Source organism: Idiotropiscis lumnitzeri, chromosome 14 (assembly GCF_059441095.1).
Source record: "Idiotropiscis lumnitzeri isolate Australia: NSW breed Sydney's pygmy pipehorse chromosome 14, RoL_Ilum_1.0, whole genome shotgun sequence".
Taxonomy (NCBI): Eukaryota; Metazoa; Chordata; class Actinopteri; order Syngnathiformes; family Syngnathidae; genus Idiotropiscis; species Idiotropiscis lumnitzeri.
Window position 1 is genome coordinate 14,054,882 of NC_142404.1, and position 18,576 is coordinate 14,073,457.

Consider the following 18,576-nt stretch of genomic DNA (forward strand, 5'->3'; position numbering starts at 1 on the left):
AACATATGTGGCCCACTAGAGTGAGTTATCATTAATTTGTGTGTATGTGTTTTGGGGGACGGGGTGGGAATGTTTGAGGCGGGTCGTCAGCCATTTTCACGGTATTTTCTACATTTGAACCTTAAATAAAACTGGACTTTCGTGTGATGGATGCAACTGAAGTCTTGCAATGACTTACCTGTACTCGGAAAGAGTGCGCGCTCGCGACAGTTCGACTGCAATGCTGGAGACGCGCGTGCGTGTGTGCTTAGAGTGCAGGTGTGAGATCTTTTCCCGCCCCTCCGACAGTCAAATACACGGGTGGTGAGCAAGCCGAATCTAAACCACCTTCATTTTGTCGTACTTTGTGTTAGAGGAACTTCCCCAAACCAGCGTGGTTGGCCGTGAAGAAAAGAGGTTCGTGCGCGACGTCTACAAGTTGTCGTCTGTGTCTTTTTTTCGCGCAACGAGTGGACTGAAGAAAAAAAAAAGAAGCTCACTGGGAGAACAAACGAGCAGGTGAGTCGCCTTATCATGACATACGTTCATTTATGACATCGACGTTTCCTATCAAATGAAATGGCATCGTCAGCTTCTTATAATAATGGCCAAAGTCGTTTTTTAATTCATCGGCAGCCTGGCAACCTCTACTAAAATTGGCTACATTCATGCAACTGTATTAAGGCTTGTCAACTTTATTAATAACGGCTATTAATACATTTGCGTATTATCGGTGCTTTTGTGACTCTATACATCACCACTGTGCATAAATTGGAAGATTTCATTTGTGTCCCGAACTTCACTGAGCCGAAGCCCCCCCCAAAAAACCCTTACCGCTCACCAACAAAAGTACCAAAAGATTAAAATAACGATTCGCTTATCTCTATTAACTCACAAAGGCTCTTATTCCGTGTGTTGTCCCATTTATTTGAACACAAAGCGACTATTCAGTCGTTTGAATGGCAACAGGTAGATACACACTTTAATTGTACCTTGTCATGTATCGGAAGAGCTTTTAATCGTTCAACCTGTCACTATTTGTAACCGGCGCAGATAGGTGAACAAAGATAAATTATTTGAAGTACAAACATGATTATTTTCAGACAATGCAACTGAGATTGGATACTGAAAAAACAACAACCTTGCAGTGACTTGGAATCACTGATTTAGGTACACATAAGTACAAGCCGACAGTACAGAAAGAAATAACAATGACCGTGTCCATCAAAAAGGAACATTTGGCCTTTTATGTCTCTAAACTAAGTTTGTAGAGACCATTTTCTATATAGTTCAATTATTCATTATAATTCAAAGTGTTTATGATATGGGGAGTAGACAAAAATCCCCCAGTGGCCTCAATTCAACATCAATGTGACGTTGAAATAATTTAATTGATGTCCTATTGATGTTGAATTGACATCAGATGCTCACTGGGGCTTCACCTGTTCAGTGAAATTCTTACTTTGCTGTCCAAATGACTGCCAACATATAAAATATGGAAAGATAAATTATAAATAATGTACACCAAGCTGTCAACCTATGTAGTTGTACAATTAATGAATTAAGCGAACATGATAGAACAGAAATGAAACCCCAACATAGTAGCAATATTAGAAATGAGTGACACGTTCTCCCAAATATAGAAAACTAACTCAAAACTTGTTTAACTGACATAAACATGTTCACATACGTACATGAACATAACATTTTTATACAGTTTGTCTCCCTTCGAGCCTCATCCGAAGATGAGCTTCTTCCAGCAAGTCAAGCTTCTTCTTTGGAAAAATGGGCTGAATATCGTCAGAACGCCAGTGAGTCGAACACCAATTGATAATGGTAGCCATTGATGGCACATTATGGAACTGAACTGGTGTGTTCTAGGTCTGGTCGCTAACCCTGATCATCTGGCCTCTGATCATCTTTATTATTGTTGCTGTGACCCGTGAAAAATACCCGCCAATGCTTCATGATCCATGTAAGTGAAATGATACATTTCTTCCATCTACTTTTGTTTACATATTTACTCAACAGTCCGCGTGACACACAATCACTCAGACGCACCGCACAAACAAAATATGTACTTGGAGATAACAGAGCAGTCAAGCTCACAAAATAATACAAAGCGCTTGAATAAGTAATGTGAACTCTTGCCTAATGCGCTGGTCGAACCTGTCTGGTCGTGACTACTCTGTCTATTAATACTAAACTCAATAAAAACATACTGACATGAAACAAAAAAAAAAGACTTTAAATCAAATGTTTTTCATAAACATAAACAACAAGAATCTAATTAAAATGTCACATTTTTTTTCAGGTTTTCAAACTAACACAAAATTTACATGAAATATAATTTTCCACGCAATTGAATTTTTCTTTATTCTAAATGTTAACAAAAATGTAATTAAAATGACCTTTTTTTTTTAATTTATCCTGATGTTGTTAACAGCCTTACAATTTGGAGCATTTCACAATGAGAGTAAATAAAAGGTGATTTACTCAAACATAAGAACACACCTTTGAACGTAGTTTTTTTCCTCCGATTCATCAAGTCAACTGTCTAAATGTCAACAAAGGTGGAAGGTGCTCAGGGAGAGTGCCTGTAAGTGCAATCTTAATCTTTTACTTAATAACTTTATAAGACTGAATAGTGCAGAACATGACCTGACTCGTTTATTTAAAAAGAATAAGGAATAAAAAAAAAAAATGAAGCTTTCAGTTTAACATTTACTACCATTGACGGCTAAAGACGTCAAAGATCCATTTTTATTTACTCGGCTGGTAGTGAATGAGTAATGAATTCAACATATAACATTTTAACTTGTTGCCATCTGGAAGCTAACTCAACTCTCTTAGCCACAACAGTTTATTGTTGCAACGAGGCAGAGCTTCTTAGGTAATGTAATTTAATCTAGAGGCTCTAATCAGTCTCAAACACGTCTTTGCTTTAATCAGCAATGAGCTTTTGTTTATGTATGTAAAGGCATTGAATCATCTTCTTTCAGTGGGATGGTTTAAATAATCAGTTCCTGGATTACATTTTTGTTGGGTGATATTCAACGTTACACCCTAATTGTGCATTTTTTTTTTTTGGAGGGGGGGGGTGAGTTTGTCACTGTACACTGTTCAGTACACTGAGGACATTTTGTACCCGGAAACCCTTGAAAAGCATTGTATACACACGACTGTTTCAATCAAAAACAGTCTTTTCGCCGCTTGTTTTGTTGGCCGATCGGCTGCATAGGAACGAGGATGCATTGTGATGTTAAAAACTAGAAACTGTCTCTTTGCTGCTTGTTTCATCTGGATCTGTCTGGGTGTCAAACTTGTTTTCGCCGAGGCTCACTTCCTGCTTCTACAGTGGTGAAAGTCAAACCGCAAAAATGTCTTAATTGCTCAGGGTGGAACTGTACAACAAATATAGCTTCAAGCTGTTTATTTGTCATTACAAATTATCATTTACTGTAAAACTGACATACATCAAACAATTGGCATCGAAACGTTCGACCGTACCACAAGAGATTAGAAATCCATACAACATAAGTCCTCAAGCTCGGTTTTTCCCAACCTATTTTGAGCTAAGGCATTTTACGTCATTAAAATGTCACAGCACACCGCTTAGCAAATTGACTCAAAAAAAGTAAGTCACTTAGAGAAGCAAAGCAACATTTTGTATGAAGGTAAAATAAAAAACTAATTTAAAAAAATCAGTTCCAGTGTATTGTGGAGAGCTGCAGCATCACACGAGCGCACCGAGACAAGCGTGGCAGCGATCTGACAAAAATCCAATCGAAAGATCATTTGCTTGTTCTACCTGTTGCTATACATTGTTGACATAGATAAATTAATAGAAAATATCATTTGTACACCACACCCGTGCAAAAGTATCCGAGCCGTCTACTGTCTCTTATTCTTTGACGTGAAGCACTTTGAGTTACATGTTACAAGTATGAAAAGCGCTCTACAAATGAAGATTGATTGGTTGATTGATGGAGGAAGTTGGCGCCACATGCGCACGGTTGAGTTCAACTGAACTGCGAAAGGAGTGGATCACTTCTTGAAGTAATTGCATTCATTCAAATGATTTATTGCTTTGAAACTCCCATTTGTGAATGAAACACCAAAAGCTCCACCTCTGTTCCCCCCCCAAAAATTAAGAAATAAAATGACCTGTCCCAAAGGCCTTGAGTTAACTCCCTGCGATCAACATGTGAATGGGGATTGTTTGAGATGTCAAAAATAAATAAATACAAAAATTCCGGCATATAATTCGGCAGCGCCAATCACATGACTAACAAATATGACTAATTTTGTTTTTGAATGGTCATTAAGCCAGTTTACCTGCATTGTTTTAACTTTTTATGGGCTGTATTTGAACTTCATCGAAACATTTGTCTGGTCTGTCTGTTTTTCTAGGCTACGTGTCACCCCGGAACCTGCCCAGCGCCGGCTTGTTCCCTTTTTTGCAGACCCTCATGTGCAACTCAGACAGCAAATGTCACAACGTGTCGCACCTGGTGAACCCATCAAAGTTTACTAAAAGATCCACCGATGATACGAGGTAACTTGGGCTAGGGACTGACCGGCAAAAAAAGGGTCAAGTGCCCACATGTGAAAAAAATGTTAGTTACACAAAAAGCCAAAATGGTTCAAACGAAAAGACTCATTTGCTTCATGTTTGGCTTTTCCAGGTCAACACAACCGTTGGCGGGTTCTCTCTTGGCAAAGCTGATTCAAGGTGGTGACTTTTACAGTCACACATTTCCAAACGACTCCAGTCAGGAACTAACCTTCGACTTGAAAAAAATATTGCGTAAGTTCATGTTTGAGACACGATAACATTTTACGTTCTTTGTTGATGTTTTCACATTTCTGTGACCACTCTGGATTATACTTCTTACAAAGCATGGAATCATCATAATATTTATCACTAATCACAGGTGGTTTGCTTTTTTTTATTACAGGGTCAACTAATCAAGAAAATCACAAGAAAAGCTCTGCTATCCACGGAAAGAATACAACCGTTGTTAACGATCAGGTATCTGGAACGTAACTTGAGCTCGGAAACGTGTCACACACATCAGTCTGAACCTTCACCGACAACATTTTTTGTCCTCAGATGGTTAAAAAAGCAAAAGCAGTGCTGCTAATATTCTGTGTCTGACTTTGAAAGTGAAATTTCCACCCACCAGGAGGCCTTGTACAAAATGATGGAAGCAATGAACGTGTTGAAGCGGCCCATCTGTGCCATAACTCTGACGGCCGTCAACGCAACCTCACCCGGCACCTTCGGCAATGCGGCGCTCAACTTTTGCAGCTCCAACCGTACCGTCTTGGAGATCCTTCTGTTGACACTCAACGAGGTGTGTACGCGAGTCTTTGTGGATGGAAAGTGAAGTTTTCCTTGGGCATTGTTTTGTATGAAATCACCTAAACAATCGACAGCATTTTCAAAATTATTACGACGATGACCACTGCGGCGCTTTTTTGAATAGTAATGTTCACAGAAGTTCAATTTTAGTTCCCAATCCTTGGCAGAGCAATTTCTTTCCTTTCTCAGTGGATCCACACAACAAAAAAATTACAAACCCAAATAATTCTTCAGAAAACACTGATAAAAATTATTTATATGTTCCCAATTGGGGATGGGGGGTGTGTGGAAAAAAATTCCCTGAAAAAGTGGAGGGGCAGTTATTTATTTTTTCTGAAAAATAACACCGTGTCTAACCCCGCACAATGCAGTTTTGTTTCCATCAAATGCCAGCAAGTTGGTTAATATCATGAACAAAGTGATTTTTTTTTATGCTGTATGATGCACAGATCGTGAAAGAGGAAATGCTGACAAAACCCGAAGAGATGGTGAAGGTCATCGGGGCCGTGATGCTCGTATTGGAAGAGATGCAGAACGAGACGTCGTTGTGGGAGAGCCTTCTCGATATTCCCCGGCTCGCCTCTGGCGGATCGTTTGAAGAAATGTTGGACACTGCTGCGGGCCTCCTCACCAACATACAGCGGTAAGATGCTTCTTGTGATAAAATTACAGGAATGTGACGTGAGGATCAGAAAAATATGTGTTGCAAGGTGTGGGAAGTTGGAACACACAAACTGGCTACAATACTCCAGTACAAAAATGTGCATATTTATAATTAGCTACATTGTGATATCTTATGTGATATATATATATATATATTTCTAATTATAGTTTATATTTTTGATATATAGAATAGAAAGTTAATTTTCAAACAACCCATTTGCTTAGCTTTTTTGATGAGGTGATTGTTTTTCTTTTTTAATATAGGAAATGAAAAAATCTGTCATGCTCTTTGGACTTAAAAGCTTGTATTGGCTGTTTGGCGCAGTTGCCTTATTATTGTTTTTCTCTTTATCTTTTTATAGAATCATGCATGTTATCCAGAGCAATTATTCGGAAACTGCTGAGTCAATCTCCGCGCTGCATCCACTCCTTGCTGGAGGCATCAACATTATCCACTATATTGAAAAATGGCCTGGCAATGGTAACTATGCATCACCACCTGGATCAAACAATAGCCTTGGATGTTAGCATATTGAAGTTGCCGTACCATACCATTCCATTCAAGCGTAATAAATCTTTTGTTTACTTTTGCTTAGATATTTCCATCTCCCTTGGCGACATTGTGATGCTGAACAATGACTCATTCAGTCAAATTGCTGAACGGGTTTTACAAAATGTCCAAATACCACTTGCACAGGTTTGTGAGAGCTTATCATACTGTTTCCTTGTTTTAAGTCAAAGCTAAGGAGAGTGCGTTAAACGGATTTTCTCTTAATTAGAACCAGAAAACCAAATGTTACGTGACCATTGTCTTTGGCTTGTGCTGGATTTTCTATTACCGGATTACGCAATCAGGCATTGTCTTGAACAAAGCCGACCCAACCCATAATAAAAAACAAAATGTTAGCAAGCTTGTGTTAACATTCTCTCCCCAATTCAGCGCCATGCATCCAGTCTGACAATTTTCCTCTTCCTCAGGTTTTGTTTTTGACATTAGATAGAGACCTTCTGCATTCCTACATTTGTGACAACACTAGTAACCCCTTGTGGCTCACAACAATATGCATGACCGGTACAGTGGACGCCATTCTACACACTATCAGCCCCAACAAGGTCGCCCAGCAGGTAAGCTCCAGCCCATCGGAATAGTGTCCACCCCTCTTCTGTCGAAAGCACTCCTGTTGATTTTATGTTCCCATCCCTCCGCATTTGCATTCTCAAGTAGCAATTACACAAGCAGAGTGTCGCAAATAATGAGCCTTCAGCTGCACAAAAGCGGTTGACCATGGCAACAAGTGGCTGCAACTCCCAAGTCGTCCTTTCAAAGCAGAAATGTCAAACACGCCCATTTAGCTCTGTCATTGCGGCGTCTTCTCAGTCAAAGTCAAATAGACGATCACATTTAAGGGTTGCTGTATGGCAATTAGTTATATGGCTCGTACAAGTTACAAGTTCAGGAGGGGGTTAAGTTGGAATATAGAGTTGAGCACACTGATAGGATACTATTATCATTGTGGTCAGAAATGTAAAAAAAAAAATGACATCATAATGTGCAGCACTTTCAGAAATGTTAAAAAAAAAAAAAAAAAAAAAACTGGCTTGAGCTAATTTTTTATTTTTCTTGTCTCCCGACCTTTTTCCTCCCAGGCTTTACTGACTTGGAGTAAGCATGTTGCTCCCCATGATGTTTCATTTTTCAAAGGGCTGCTCCACAGTCTCTTGGGGGGAGGCTTCCCAGGGGGTATTGGAGGCTCCAACATCTCGAGGTCCTGGCCGAATGGAGGCGCACAACCGCAAAGCATTGAGGAGGAGCTGTATGTATCATCATTTTTCTACATACAAACTTTAACACACTATTTGTAAGACTGGCTCTATTTCGAGAGGTCCGTCTTTCCCAGACAAGATTCTCAGGATTCTTTATGCTTGGCAGATATTTGACAGTCGGTGAAGTGGTGCTGAAACTGAGTGAAATTCACCCTGACGTTGACATGATTGTTCAGCACATCCTCGGCCTTGGTTTTCACTCTATGGAAATTGCAACGCTCTCGATTGCTACTGTTGAAGGTAAAACACGAGCAAACAGTGATCCTGTCATGTCTGTAATCAGATTTAAAAACACTTTGAGTTATGATCTCCTTTTTATTTAACATTTGGGTTGGAGAAATAACAAAGGGAAGAATTGCATTAGAAAGTATTGAGAAAAAAAAAGTCCAACCTTAGTTTTTTTAAACTTTCAACCGATTGTACCATTTCGTTTTTTACATTTTTCGTACATGGTGCTCTCAAGCGATCACATTCCAAACGAATTAGTCACAAAAATGTCTGTAATTAATTGCGATTAATCAAATTAGCTTGTAACAGATATTTACTTGAATAATATTTTGGAATTAATGTAAACTCATCAAATATGACGTACATTTTAATTAAAAAATTGTTCTAATAGCTTTCTTTGACCCTTGAATAAAATCTAAATGGAGTCATCTTTACTTTTCTGCAAACGTATGCAGTACCTGCGTCAAATCTTTTTTCAATTAATCTTCAGAGTTAACGCTTCAATGTTGACAGCCCTGATTTTTATATTTGTTATATATAAAATATCGACAAATACTAAAATTTGATATTTAAAAAAAATAAATAAAAAATTCACAAGACGCGAGTCTAAAGTCCAAAGAAAGTGAGCCACACAAGGCCTCAGCCACTATTTTTCGCTCTATTGAAGTAGAAGTTGTGTTTAATTCGAAGGTAAATGGAGCCTGTTCACGCCCTTTCTCTGGGGACTGCTGTCTGAGTTCTTAGTGACGAGCCACTTGAAGGGCTTGCATGAGAGAACTCAATACGCCCTCACAAAGAAAACGTCCCACATTGAGCTACTTTACAAAAGACATAAGTGGGTGTGGTGCAATGGTTGGAATTATTGTTAGAAGTATTGTTTTGTAACCTGACATCACGATATAGTTTAAATCGAAACATTTCCTGTCTGTCATATTTTTTCAAATTTGTATTATTATTATTATTATTTTTTTCAGAAATGATGGACAACATCTTGACGGATTCTGTTCAACTCCAAAACATTTATCTCACCTTGCTTACAAATCAAAGTGAGGCAAGTGTTTGGATCAGCCAGATCCTAGTCAGCGTCACTGAAGTAATATTGAAGGTCGGTAATAAATCTAATTGGTTTGAAACAACAGTTTACTCTCATGTTCTTGTAGTGCAGGACTTCTGAGACACATTATATGTTTGTTTTTTTGGTCAGGAACAACTCGAGCTTCAGTTTGTTTCCTAATTGACTGTCTTTCAGTTTCACCTCACAATTACGTTGTCTGTGACCTCTCGAATAGAATCGCCTTTGTCATGGTTGTGCACAATGGAAATGGAATACTAGTCCTTGGTGCGATTCAAACGGAGAGAATGGAAACACAAATAAGGATCATGAGCAAATGAAAATAATAAAATGTACAGTAGAAGCAATTAAAAGGGGAAATGGTAACACTTTATGCTCTCCGCTTGTGTGTTGTTTATATTTGATCATATTCTCCCATTCACACTTTTTTTGTGCCTGGACCTCATATAGGGTGATTTGATATCTGACTCCATTTTCTATAGAAGTATTAATATCAGAATTGACACAATGTACCACGATTAAACTTTGCTGCACATTTGCGAAATTGCAAGTGACTTTACACAGGAACTTGTAATTGAATAAAACAGAAAACAAAAACTGTTATGTAAAAAAAATAAATAAATAAATTGACCATACTCTTCATTCTTTTGCTTGAACAGAGTGTGACATCATCGCATGTTACGTGTGAGGATGCCCTGAGCCCCTTCGAGTGGCTGTTATCTGCTGAGACCATTCCATTTGAAATGTGGAAAGCTATTATTTGCGACAACTCCACAACGCTTGAGAATCTCCTTCTGGTGCCGTGGAGGCCATTGATTGAAAAAGTACTTCATAATTTTGGAAACATTTAGTCATTTCAACTCAGGCAACAGTGGAGATATATTTTTATGATGCTGTTCATAGGGAGAAGAGCTCTACAGCGCCTTTGGTGAGGGAGGAAAAGACTTCAATGTCACTCTTCCTATGATTCTCTCCGAGTGGCATCGGTTGTGGAACAGCTCCCTGGAATTCGAAGTTTTTTTGCACAGATTGTCCTCAGAGCTGGGCGCAGATTATTGGTGGAATTGGTTGCCGGGTAACAGCTCAGCGGATCTGAATGAGACTCTTCTACAAAGGTTTGGCGAAAAGCTATCTATTGAGTAACACTTCATACTGCTTAAATGAAAAGCATCACATCATTCCTTTCTTTGCTTTTTTTTTTTTTTTTTTTAGTGTTTTTTATTTTTTCATGGTCAATTTGGGAGAAAAGGTTGAGGCCAGTCCACTGTGGCCTGAGATGAAAAGCTATTTCCACATGGTTTACTGGGTTTTGAATTACACACCTGGTGTCACAACTCAGCCGGCAAACTGTGAGTCTCTTTCCTCTCAATACAGTTCCATCATTTTGCTTTTCAATTTAATCTAAATATGAAAAAAAATTCTATTTAGGTTCTCTTGACGTGGACACCCTCAGCATTTATTGTGATACGAGTTTGAATTGGTACACATTTGTTGAAGATCTCAATGAGGCCGTGGTGTCACCAAGCCAAGAGGTTCTGACAAAGTAAGTGGCAAAATTTGTGGATGAGCGAGAAACAATATTTGGTGATTGAAGTACGTCTACATAGGTGTCACTATTCACCAAACAGTAGTGTGTAACTTCCCTGCCAAATGATGTTCTTATACAACTTTTATTTTTAAAAGTCCCAATAGTTAAGGTATGATTTATTATTTATTATTTTTTTGGTGTGGGTGTTTCATGTGGATTCTAATAATAATAATTACACTCATTGTTATTGTGACTTTATAAGGTTGTATAATTAAACTTAAAGGGGAAGTCAACCCCCAAAATTTTCGTTACAAGAATATGTTCTATGTAGGCCTTTTAGTCCAAACATGGCATTCTGATTAATATTGTGTTTGCGCAATATGAGTTAAGCGGGATAATCCACCCGTTTTAGCCTATCAGGGGTCGGCCATTTTGTCACTTCTGTCAACTGAAAATAACATCGCACTGGCTCAGGGCTCAGGTTCAGAAAACAGGTTATAGAAATTATATTTTGGGGATGACTTCTCCATTATATTTGTTATGTTCCCATTGATTATTCCAAAATCCCGCAAAATTGAATGACTTCTTTTCATCTATTTAAAAAAAAAACTCACTTAAGTGGTGACACAAGTTGTAGAAATATATGTATGTACTATAGTTACGGACCTTTTGTTCACCTTGTTGTTGCTTAATCACATTTCTGACTCCATATGTCTAACTGTATATCTCTCTTTTTTTATTTTAGTGCTCTGAAAGCGACCGTCAATCTATTACAATATGTGTATGGGGACTTCATTAAGAATATGACGACTTCACATTTAACACAAGAACTTAAAGGTGGAGATGCACTCTCTGCCTACCTGATCAACTTAATGAACACACTGGACGGCTTTGTTTGGAACATCTCCACGCTCTCGGATGGAAACATCTCAAATGTCGACGTCATGCTTCCCATCATAAGTGAACTGTTTGAGTCTACAGGTCTGTCCCCACTGCTGCATCTGCTTTTAAACAACGGTTCGATCAACGCCTCCAATATTCTCGATGCAGCTGTGAAGCTTGGTCGAGACAACCAGCACATTTTTACCTTCAATGAGACGGACCCAACAATGCCCGAATTGGAGCGGTTAATAATGCAGTTCCTTTCCTCTGAGGGTAACCTCACAATGTCTCTGTCCTATGTAATGGGGGGCACCCTCCTTACCTATTCAAACTACTTTGATCAAGAGGAAGTGGCTCGTCTTAAAGAGGCCTTAAAGCCTTTCACCAACCAAACCTCATCAGGCGTTGTAGAAGCCATCCTTAGTGCTATGGAGCTTCTCCAGGAAGTGGTTGATTCACCGAACCCGATGAACATAATTCTTTCATATATTCGTCAACTTCAAGAAAGTGTGGCGTCCTTGTATAAGGTGCGACGAATCCAGCAAATCTTGTTGCCGAACGGGCAAATGAGCACAGCTCAAGTCACTGACCTCTACCAAGTTTCCGCTGACTTTCTCAACCTCCTCACACCCGAGAGCCTCAACAACCTCACTCAGATCGGCCCTGAAGCCGCCCTCGATCTGGTGATACAAAAATTTCTCGCATTCTTACCACCGGAGTTCCAAGAGAAAGCTGCTTTGTATTATCAAGATTTGAAAGCATTGCAGTATCATTTGTCTTTATGTGCGTCACAACACGACTGTTCATCCGGGATCTCGGAATTCTTCGCATTTTTGGATGAAATTGTCAACTTGACGCTCTCAGCAAATGCCAATGTCACCATCAACATCACCAGCAGGCTTGGGGAGTATGACTACGAAGATGTCGCATCCGCTTTCTTTGCACTCTTTTTGTCTCCGAATGATACTGCCTATGTCAGTGTGTTCAATCAGACGCTTCATTTCATCCGACTGATTGTCCCATTGCCAAATATTACGCTCTCTCAAATCCAGAATGCTCTGAAACAATCCAACGTCACCCTTGAAGAAGTCGACTACATTGCTCACCTTGCGGGAGCTGCCGATGTTAATGAGCTGTTAGTCAATATAATGGAGATAGCCAATGTTCCAAAATGTTTTGAATTACAGCAAAACACATCAGTGACAGCCCAGTGCGTTATGGGATTAATAGACAAGGCCAGCAAATTCCTGGAAAACATACCTGCTCTGCATAATCAAGCAGCCATCATCTCCCTTATCCCGTTGATTGTCAATAAAACCACAACCGATCTCATCCAGGTCAATTTTAACGGCAATCCACAAATGCCCGTCATACACGTTCTTAACGACACCCTGAACAATATTAAAATGAACCTCCAGATGAATAATCTCAGTACTCCCGAGATCATGAATGAAATCAGTGTGATGGAAGGTCTGTTGAAAGTAGCCGCTAATCCTGAACCCTTGAACCGCATCCTCGATGCCATGTCGATGCCGTACTCCGAGGAAGTTCGGATTAAATATTTGCAAGTCATGCAGTGGTATTTGCACCGGTTGGAAAACGTGACAAGCGCCAGCTTCGTGTCAGAGCTCCTCTACCCCTTTCTACGCCTCACGCAATTGCAAGTGACGCTGCAACTTGCGCAGACAAATCTGACGTTGTTTATTGACGACCAGATTGAGCACTTTCAGAACGTAACGGATGGCGCAGGGGTGACTCAAATCGGCAGAGCGACGATTGAGATTCTGCAGCAAATTCTGAATTATATCGTGGTCAACATCGAAGCTCAGGATGAGACTTATCAAAACTTCGGTTCGATGCCATTCCTCAACACCAGCATGCTACGTGAAATTGAGCAACAAATTCAGATCTATCTCGATCTCATACATGTGTGGATGACGGAACCCAATGTCTCGGCAGTCTTCACCAGTATGCTCCACTGGGGAAACCCTTCCATGAATATTTCCACGCCTGTCAAAGACCTTCACCTCCTGTTGCAGACGATGGTTCACTATCTCACCGCTGAACAACGGGATTACCTCTTCATCATCAGCAACATCACCCAGTCCCTGAGCGACGCGATTATGCTGTTAGAGCAACCAGGCGACCAACAGTTTGACCGCCTCTTTGCCGCCATCATGGAAGCCGTCCAAAGTTTCGTGCAAATTCTAACCCAAGACGCAGCCCCACTGCCGCAGTCTGCGCAGGAAAACATCCAAGAAATTGTTCGCAGTTCATTGGTCCTCTTTGTCGAACAGAACTTGACTTTTTCCACATCACTCAACCTCACCCTCGACATCCTCAATAGAACCCAAATGGTTGTTGGGCTGCTGGTGCCAGACGAGTTTGCTGTCTATCTGCTCTCTGGCCTCGAAGTAGTCACCACTTATTTTGAGACGATCACCATCGCGAATGGACCAGATAACTGGAACGTCATGTGAGTACTTTAGGATCAATCACTCAGTAAAAAGAGTTGCTGGAAAATTCTTATCCAGCTAAATTTGTTTTTAGTACATGCAGTCCTATCGTCAGTGGCGGGCCGTGCATTTCACACGTAGGCCTTCAGTGAAGTCCGACTTAGTCTGACTTGAATAAATACCCTCATAATACCATCATTTATGACACGCACACACCTGGAGAAGTAAGGAAGAGACACACACGTATGCATTACTGGATGTTGGACCACCTCAGCTCACAAGAACTAGCTTCTCCTGAAAAGTCCGTCTTGAAAGTAGCCTTGCAAGTATATCTTCAGTCAAATCCACACTTTTCCCTCCTTCGGCCATTGTGGGTTAAAAAAGCAAAAATATATTTGAGATTTTCTAACGGTCGCCGGATGAGACTGTCTGGTGTGGATTTGTTCATTCCGCACAGCGCTCCACTCTCACACGCGATTATTGAATCACAAAATGCGTTTGCACCTTCATCGTGAGTCCTACGACCAACTCGTGATCTAATTGGCTATCGCAACTGTCTACCAACTCTAAGAGCCCATAGCACAAAATCCCGCATGGTTCTTTCTGAACGCGTACGATCAAATCTGCCTGGCAACACAAGCTAGCTGAATTCTGATGGGATAAGAACTCGATTATTATTATTTATTTCATTTAATATAAAAAAACTTTTATCATAAATATGATCATTATTTCTCGATTATGTTAGGCCAGCAGGGAAGGCCTTGAAGTCCACCACTGCCTACTGTCTCTGACCAATGAAAATATGCGACTTGCAATAATTTTCTTTACAATGCTCTGATATGAAAATGCTTTTTATTTTTTTTTTAAAGCATTGTGAACCAATTGAAGACAATTCAGAGTCTCCTGCCACAAAACAGCACTGCTCAGGACTATGTTTCTGTTGCCATCGACATCATTCGTGGCATCTTGGACTCCAGCCAAGGTAAATCAGCTTCAAGTTTCTTAATTAACTCTGATAGTTGCACTCATTCTTTAAAAACTGTTACGTTGTAGCAGTGTTTCTTCAATTTTTATCAGCTCTGCTATTTGTGCTTGCATGACAGCAAAGTGAACTTTTTTTTTGTGGTTTCAGGCAACACAAGTCTAGAAAATGCCACGACAGAAATTCTGACAGGTATTTTGAGCCAGGTAAGACTTCAGATGGAGCGCCATGCTTGCCTGCCAGACAGGTTTGATGTTAGATCAACAAGTACTGAAAAGGAGATCACAAATTGCAATATACTGATACAATCTGTATGTCATATTTGTTGTGCTTACATGACCACCCCTATCTGAACCACACCTAACTGCAACAATTCTGAAATGTAACTGATCATCACAGGGAGTCGAACTGATAACTGTAAATAACGTGCTTGAAAGTGAACAAATTCAATAAATATCAATAATCACCCGTTTGCTCATTTTTGAACAGGTATGGCCGATTTTTATGAATGGTCCAGGCTTAGGAAATATGACTCCATCTGTGGAGGCCTTATCCCATCTCGGTCCGGTTCTTCAACAGATTTTGACTGGGCAGGCTGACCAAGAGACGTGGCACAAGTAAATTTAATCAAGGCCAATAATCAGAATCAGAATAATTAAATGAATGTGCGTCTGCTCTTTAATCATAATTTTTTTTTTGCTTTGGCGCAGGCTTAAAAAGATGTTGGAGGCTGTTCTGTCAACAATCAGTGAAATGCAGCCATGGGACAATGTCACGGCTGTTATCCCCTATTTTGAAAAAATCATAGCATGTATGGTAAACACAGGGCAAGCAGAGAACAGTGAGTATTCGTCTTAGCGTTAAGCTAATGAGAGACACACGCAACAAAAGTAACAAGTTATGCAAATATGATAAATCATTTGGATGATTTGCAGGTTGCATGTTGAATAAATACCACAACATACTTGTCATGTTTCACAATTTTCTCTGGGTAAGAAGTCGTTTTTGAAGAGTGTGATTAGTCAAGCTTTTTTTTTTATGTTGTCTTTTTCACAGCGATGATACTGAGCCTCGGTGAGCCCGTGGTGACCCTGATGAAAGAAATTGCACAGTCCGTGAACACCAGTCATTTTAACTTGTCGGAGATCTCGGAAAGAATTCAGCCTGCTATACAACAAACGTTGCTGGCTGCTGAGCAGGTAAAAGGCAACCTTTGTCGACGGGAGGACAATGAACTTTGCTGAGTCACTGTCTTTGGCTGTAAGAGTCTTAACAATTTAGTACATCATCAACATAGTGTCTTCTATTCATCTAATTGCTGCACCTAATTTGTAAAGCCAAAATCAGGAAAATCGAGCTTTTTTTTTCCTGCTTTCAAATATTGTGGATGAAGCCACCCTGGTTGAAAAAAAAATGGATGCTATGTTGTTTAGCAACTTCCTTATGCTTACAAGAGCTCCACATGTTTGAGCTGCAAAATACAGTATGCCCTTTTAAAACCTCTGGTGGCCGTAATTTATCCAGTTGGCTTGATGTGGGGATTTTTCACGCCTCGACAATGAAACACTCGATCCAAAGCAGCCACACGAGTGGATTATCTGAAGGGAAGAAACATTTTCAGGGTGTAGCTAGCTAGCTAGCTAACAGCATGTCGTAATTGCAGCAGCTAACCACTAATGCAAATAAAGGTGCTCAATTTGTAATGGCGGCGGGGCGACTCATGCCAAATTTGTCACTGGGCTGCGTTTTAGCCACACCCAAAATAGAAGGAAAAGTAAAATGGTGAAAATAAAAAATTTTGTGCTTCATCACCACGTTTTGAGTACCACATCGTTTTGCAGTCTTTGCACGTGTTTTGACATTATGGCATTATATAAAGCTTTGGAGAGACACGCCTGTCATGAGAACCTTTCGTATTCATTCTCTGCGTGGGTGTCCAGTGATAAGAAGCGGTGATACCTGTGTGAGCCTTGTGCCATTTACATTGTGTAGATGCACGAAGCGAGATTATCGGGTGTCCTGTGCCTTCTTGTGCTTTGTTGTGTTCGTCACAGTCTCGCGAACTGAACTGGTTTCCTCAAAGGAATGTGATAAAAAGAAAACAACATGCAACAAAAGATGTGATTGACATGTTGTTTTGTTTCCATTTCTTTTAGGCAAATGGAACACTGGAGTGCAGTGAAGCTGTGAAAGCATGGGAGCCAATCAGGGTTGCGGCTGGTTTAAGTCACGGTGTCATCGAAATGTGGTGTAACATCAGTCTGCAGCCCATTTTGGACGCCTATGCTGCTTTCGATTATATCTGCCCCCACCTCAACATGAGTGTGAGTACAGCAAACAGAAATGGATTAGCCACAATCGGGAACTTAGATCAAGTCCTAGGTATTCACATAAGAGGAATAATTGGAGATTCGGGGTGGATTTTGATTTTCCTTTTAGGTTAGGATGCTCCCCACCTTTCCAAGTCATGCATATTAATAAAAACAAATGAACGGATCAGACGAGGAGAGTTTCAATCACATGTTGCCATAATATCACAAACTTAAATGTGCTGCTCACCGTTTTACCATTTGGGGGCAATGTTGACACACAGAACACTTTGCTGTGATTTCAGCACATGGATTCGGAACCAATCACTGTCGGTGATGCTGCGGCCCGGATTGTCAACGCTACAAAATCTCTGTATCAAGTCAACATACACGAATCGCTTGTGATGGAGCAGATCTTCACAAATGTCTCCAGCCAGTTCTTGGAGTTGCTGGGCCAGCCGCTAAGCCACAGTGCTCAGCTGCACTGGTACGAGCAACTCCAAGACTTGCAGCTGCAAAACAGGTGACTGCACTCACAATATGTCAGAGGTTGTAAAAGTAGCCACACTCAGTATTTAAAATGAAGGACAGATACTTAAAAAAATACTTTGGTGTCAATAGAAGTACTGATGCAGGTCCTATTCTGAAGTAAAATTTAAATAAGACTGCAAAAGTACTTTATACAGTTCCTCTTTTGACAATTTGGCATAATGACAGAAAACGTCTGAAGATTAAACAGTCCCTTTTTTTTAGTGCTTGTAATGCGACGAAAAAATTTCTTGAGATATGTCACATGCTATTGTTGTTGTTTTAATCAAGACAATCATAACAACGTGTTCCTCTTATAAGTCAGAAAAATTGCGATCTTATCTGGTGCGAACTAAAACACAAAAAAAAAAAACATTACTTGCGTGTGCTTTTTTCAGATTAGACAGAAAATCTTTTAGGCTGCCACAAAACCGCGCATTGGCCACGAATCGTTATTGTAACCGACAACATAAAACACTTCTCTGCGGTAAGGCCACAAATGGGAAATATCTTGATTCTCCGAATCTGTTGCCATTATCGTTACTGCTCAATATTTTACCTTCCTCCGCGTTGCTGCTGTCCTTGGTTGTTTCTGCCCCTCAATCAATCAAGATTTCCACCACAATTGACCTATGCTCATTTTTCTCTCATTAGCTTAAGCTGAAATAAATGAATTGGTTTTTTTTTTAACACTGTTTTCAAAAAATGTGAAAAAAATTCTTATCCATATAATAGAATGATATTTTGATCTGTAGCA

General features: G+C 40.0%; 1 protein-coding gene across 1 annotated transcript in view; it reads left to right on the forward strand.

The window, feature by feature from the left end:
- Window positions 1–314: 314 nt before the first annotated feature.
- The window catches only part of abca12 (ATP binding cassette subfamily A member 12), a 47,770-nt gene continuing 29,508 nt past the window's right edge, over window positions 315–18,576 (forward strand). Inside the window, exons 1-26 of the mRNA XM_088315850.1 lie at window positions 315–498; window positions 1,697–1,790; window positions 1,861–1,954; window positions 4,393–4,537; window positions 4,668–4,789; window positions 4,941–5,014; window positions 5,169–5,339; window positions 5,797–5,990; window positions 6,373–6,491; window positions 6,607–6,707; window positions 6,989–7,135; window positions 7,658–7,824; window positions 7,941–8,074; window positions 9,037–9,167; window positions 9,794–9,958; window positions 10,038–10,249; window positions 10,347–10,483; window positions 10,563–10,677; window positions 11,408–14,020; window positions 14,870–14,982; window positions 15,133–15,188; window positions 15,472–15,599; window positions 15,693–15,823; window positions 16,039–16,181; window positions 17,139–17,306; window positions 17,597–17,814. Coding sequence (XP_088171976.1) covers window positions 1,725–1,790; window positions 1,861–1,954; window positions 4,393–4,537; window positions 4,668–4,789; window positions 4,941–5,014; window positions 5,169–5,339; window positions 5,797–5,990; window positions 6,373–6,491; window positions 6,607–6,707; window positions 6,989–7,135; window positions 7,658–7,824; window positions 7,941–8,074; window positions 9,037–9,167; window positions 9,794–9,958; window positions 10,038–10,249; window positions 10,347–10,483; window positions 10,563–10,677; window positions 11,408–14,020; window positions 14,870–14,982; window positions 15,133–15,188; window positions 15,472–15,599; window positions 15,693–15,823; window positions 16,039–16,181; window positions 17,139–17,306; window positions 17,597–17,814 — 5,864 coding nt within the window. The 5' untranslated portion in view covers window positions 315–498; window positions 1,697–1,724. The remainder of the gene's footprint in view (window positions 499–1,696; window positions 1,791–1,860; window positions 1,955–4,392; window positions 4,538–4,667; window positions 4,790–4,940; window positions 5,015–5,168; window positions 5,340–5,796; window positions 5,991–6,372; window positions 6,492–6,606; window positions 6,708–6,988; window positions 7,136–7,657; window positions 7,825–7,940; window positions 8,075–9,036; window positions 9,168–9,793; window positions 9,959–10,037; window positions 10,250–10,346; window positions 10,484–10,562; window positions 10,678–11,407; window positions 14,021–14,869; window positions 14,983–15,132; window positions 15,189–15,471; window positions 15,600–15,692; window positions 15,824–16,038; window positions 16,182–17,138; window positions 17,307–17,596; window positions 17,815–18,576) is intronic.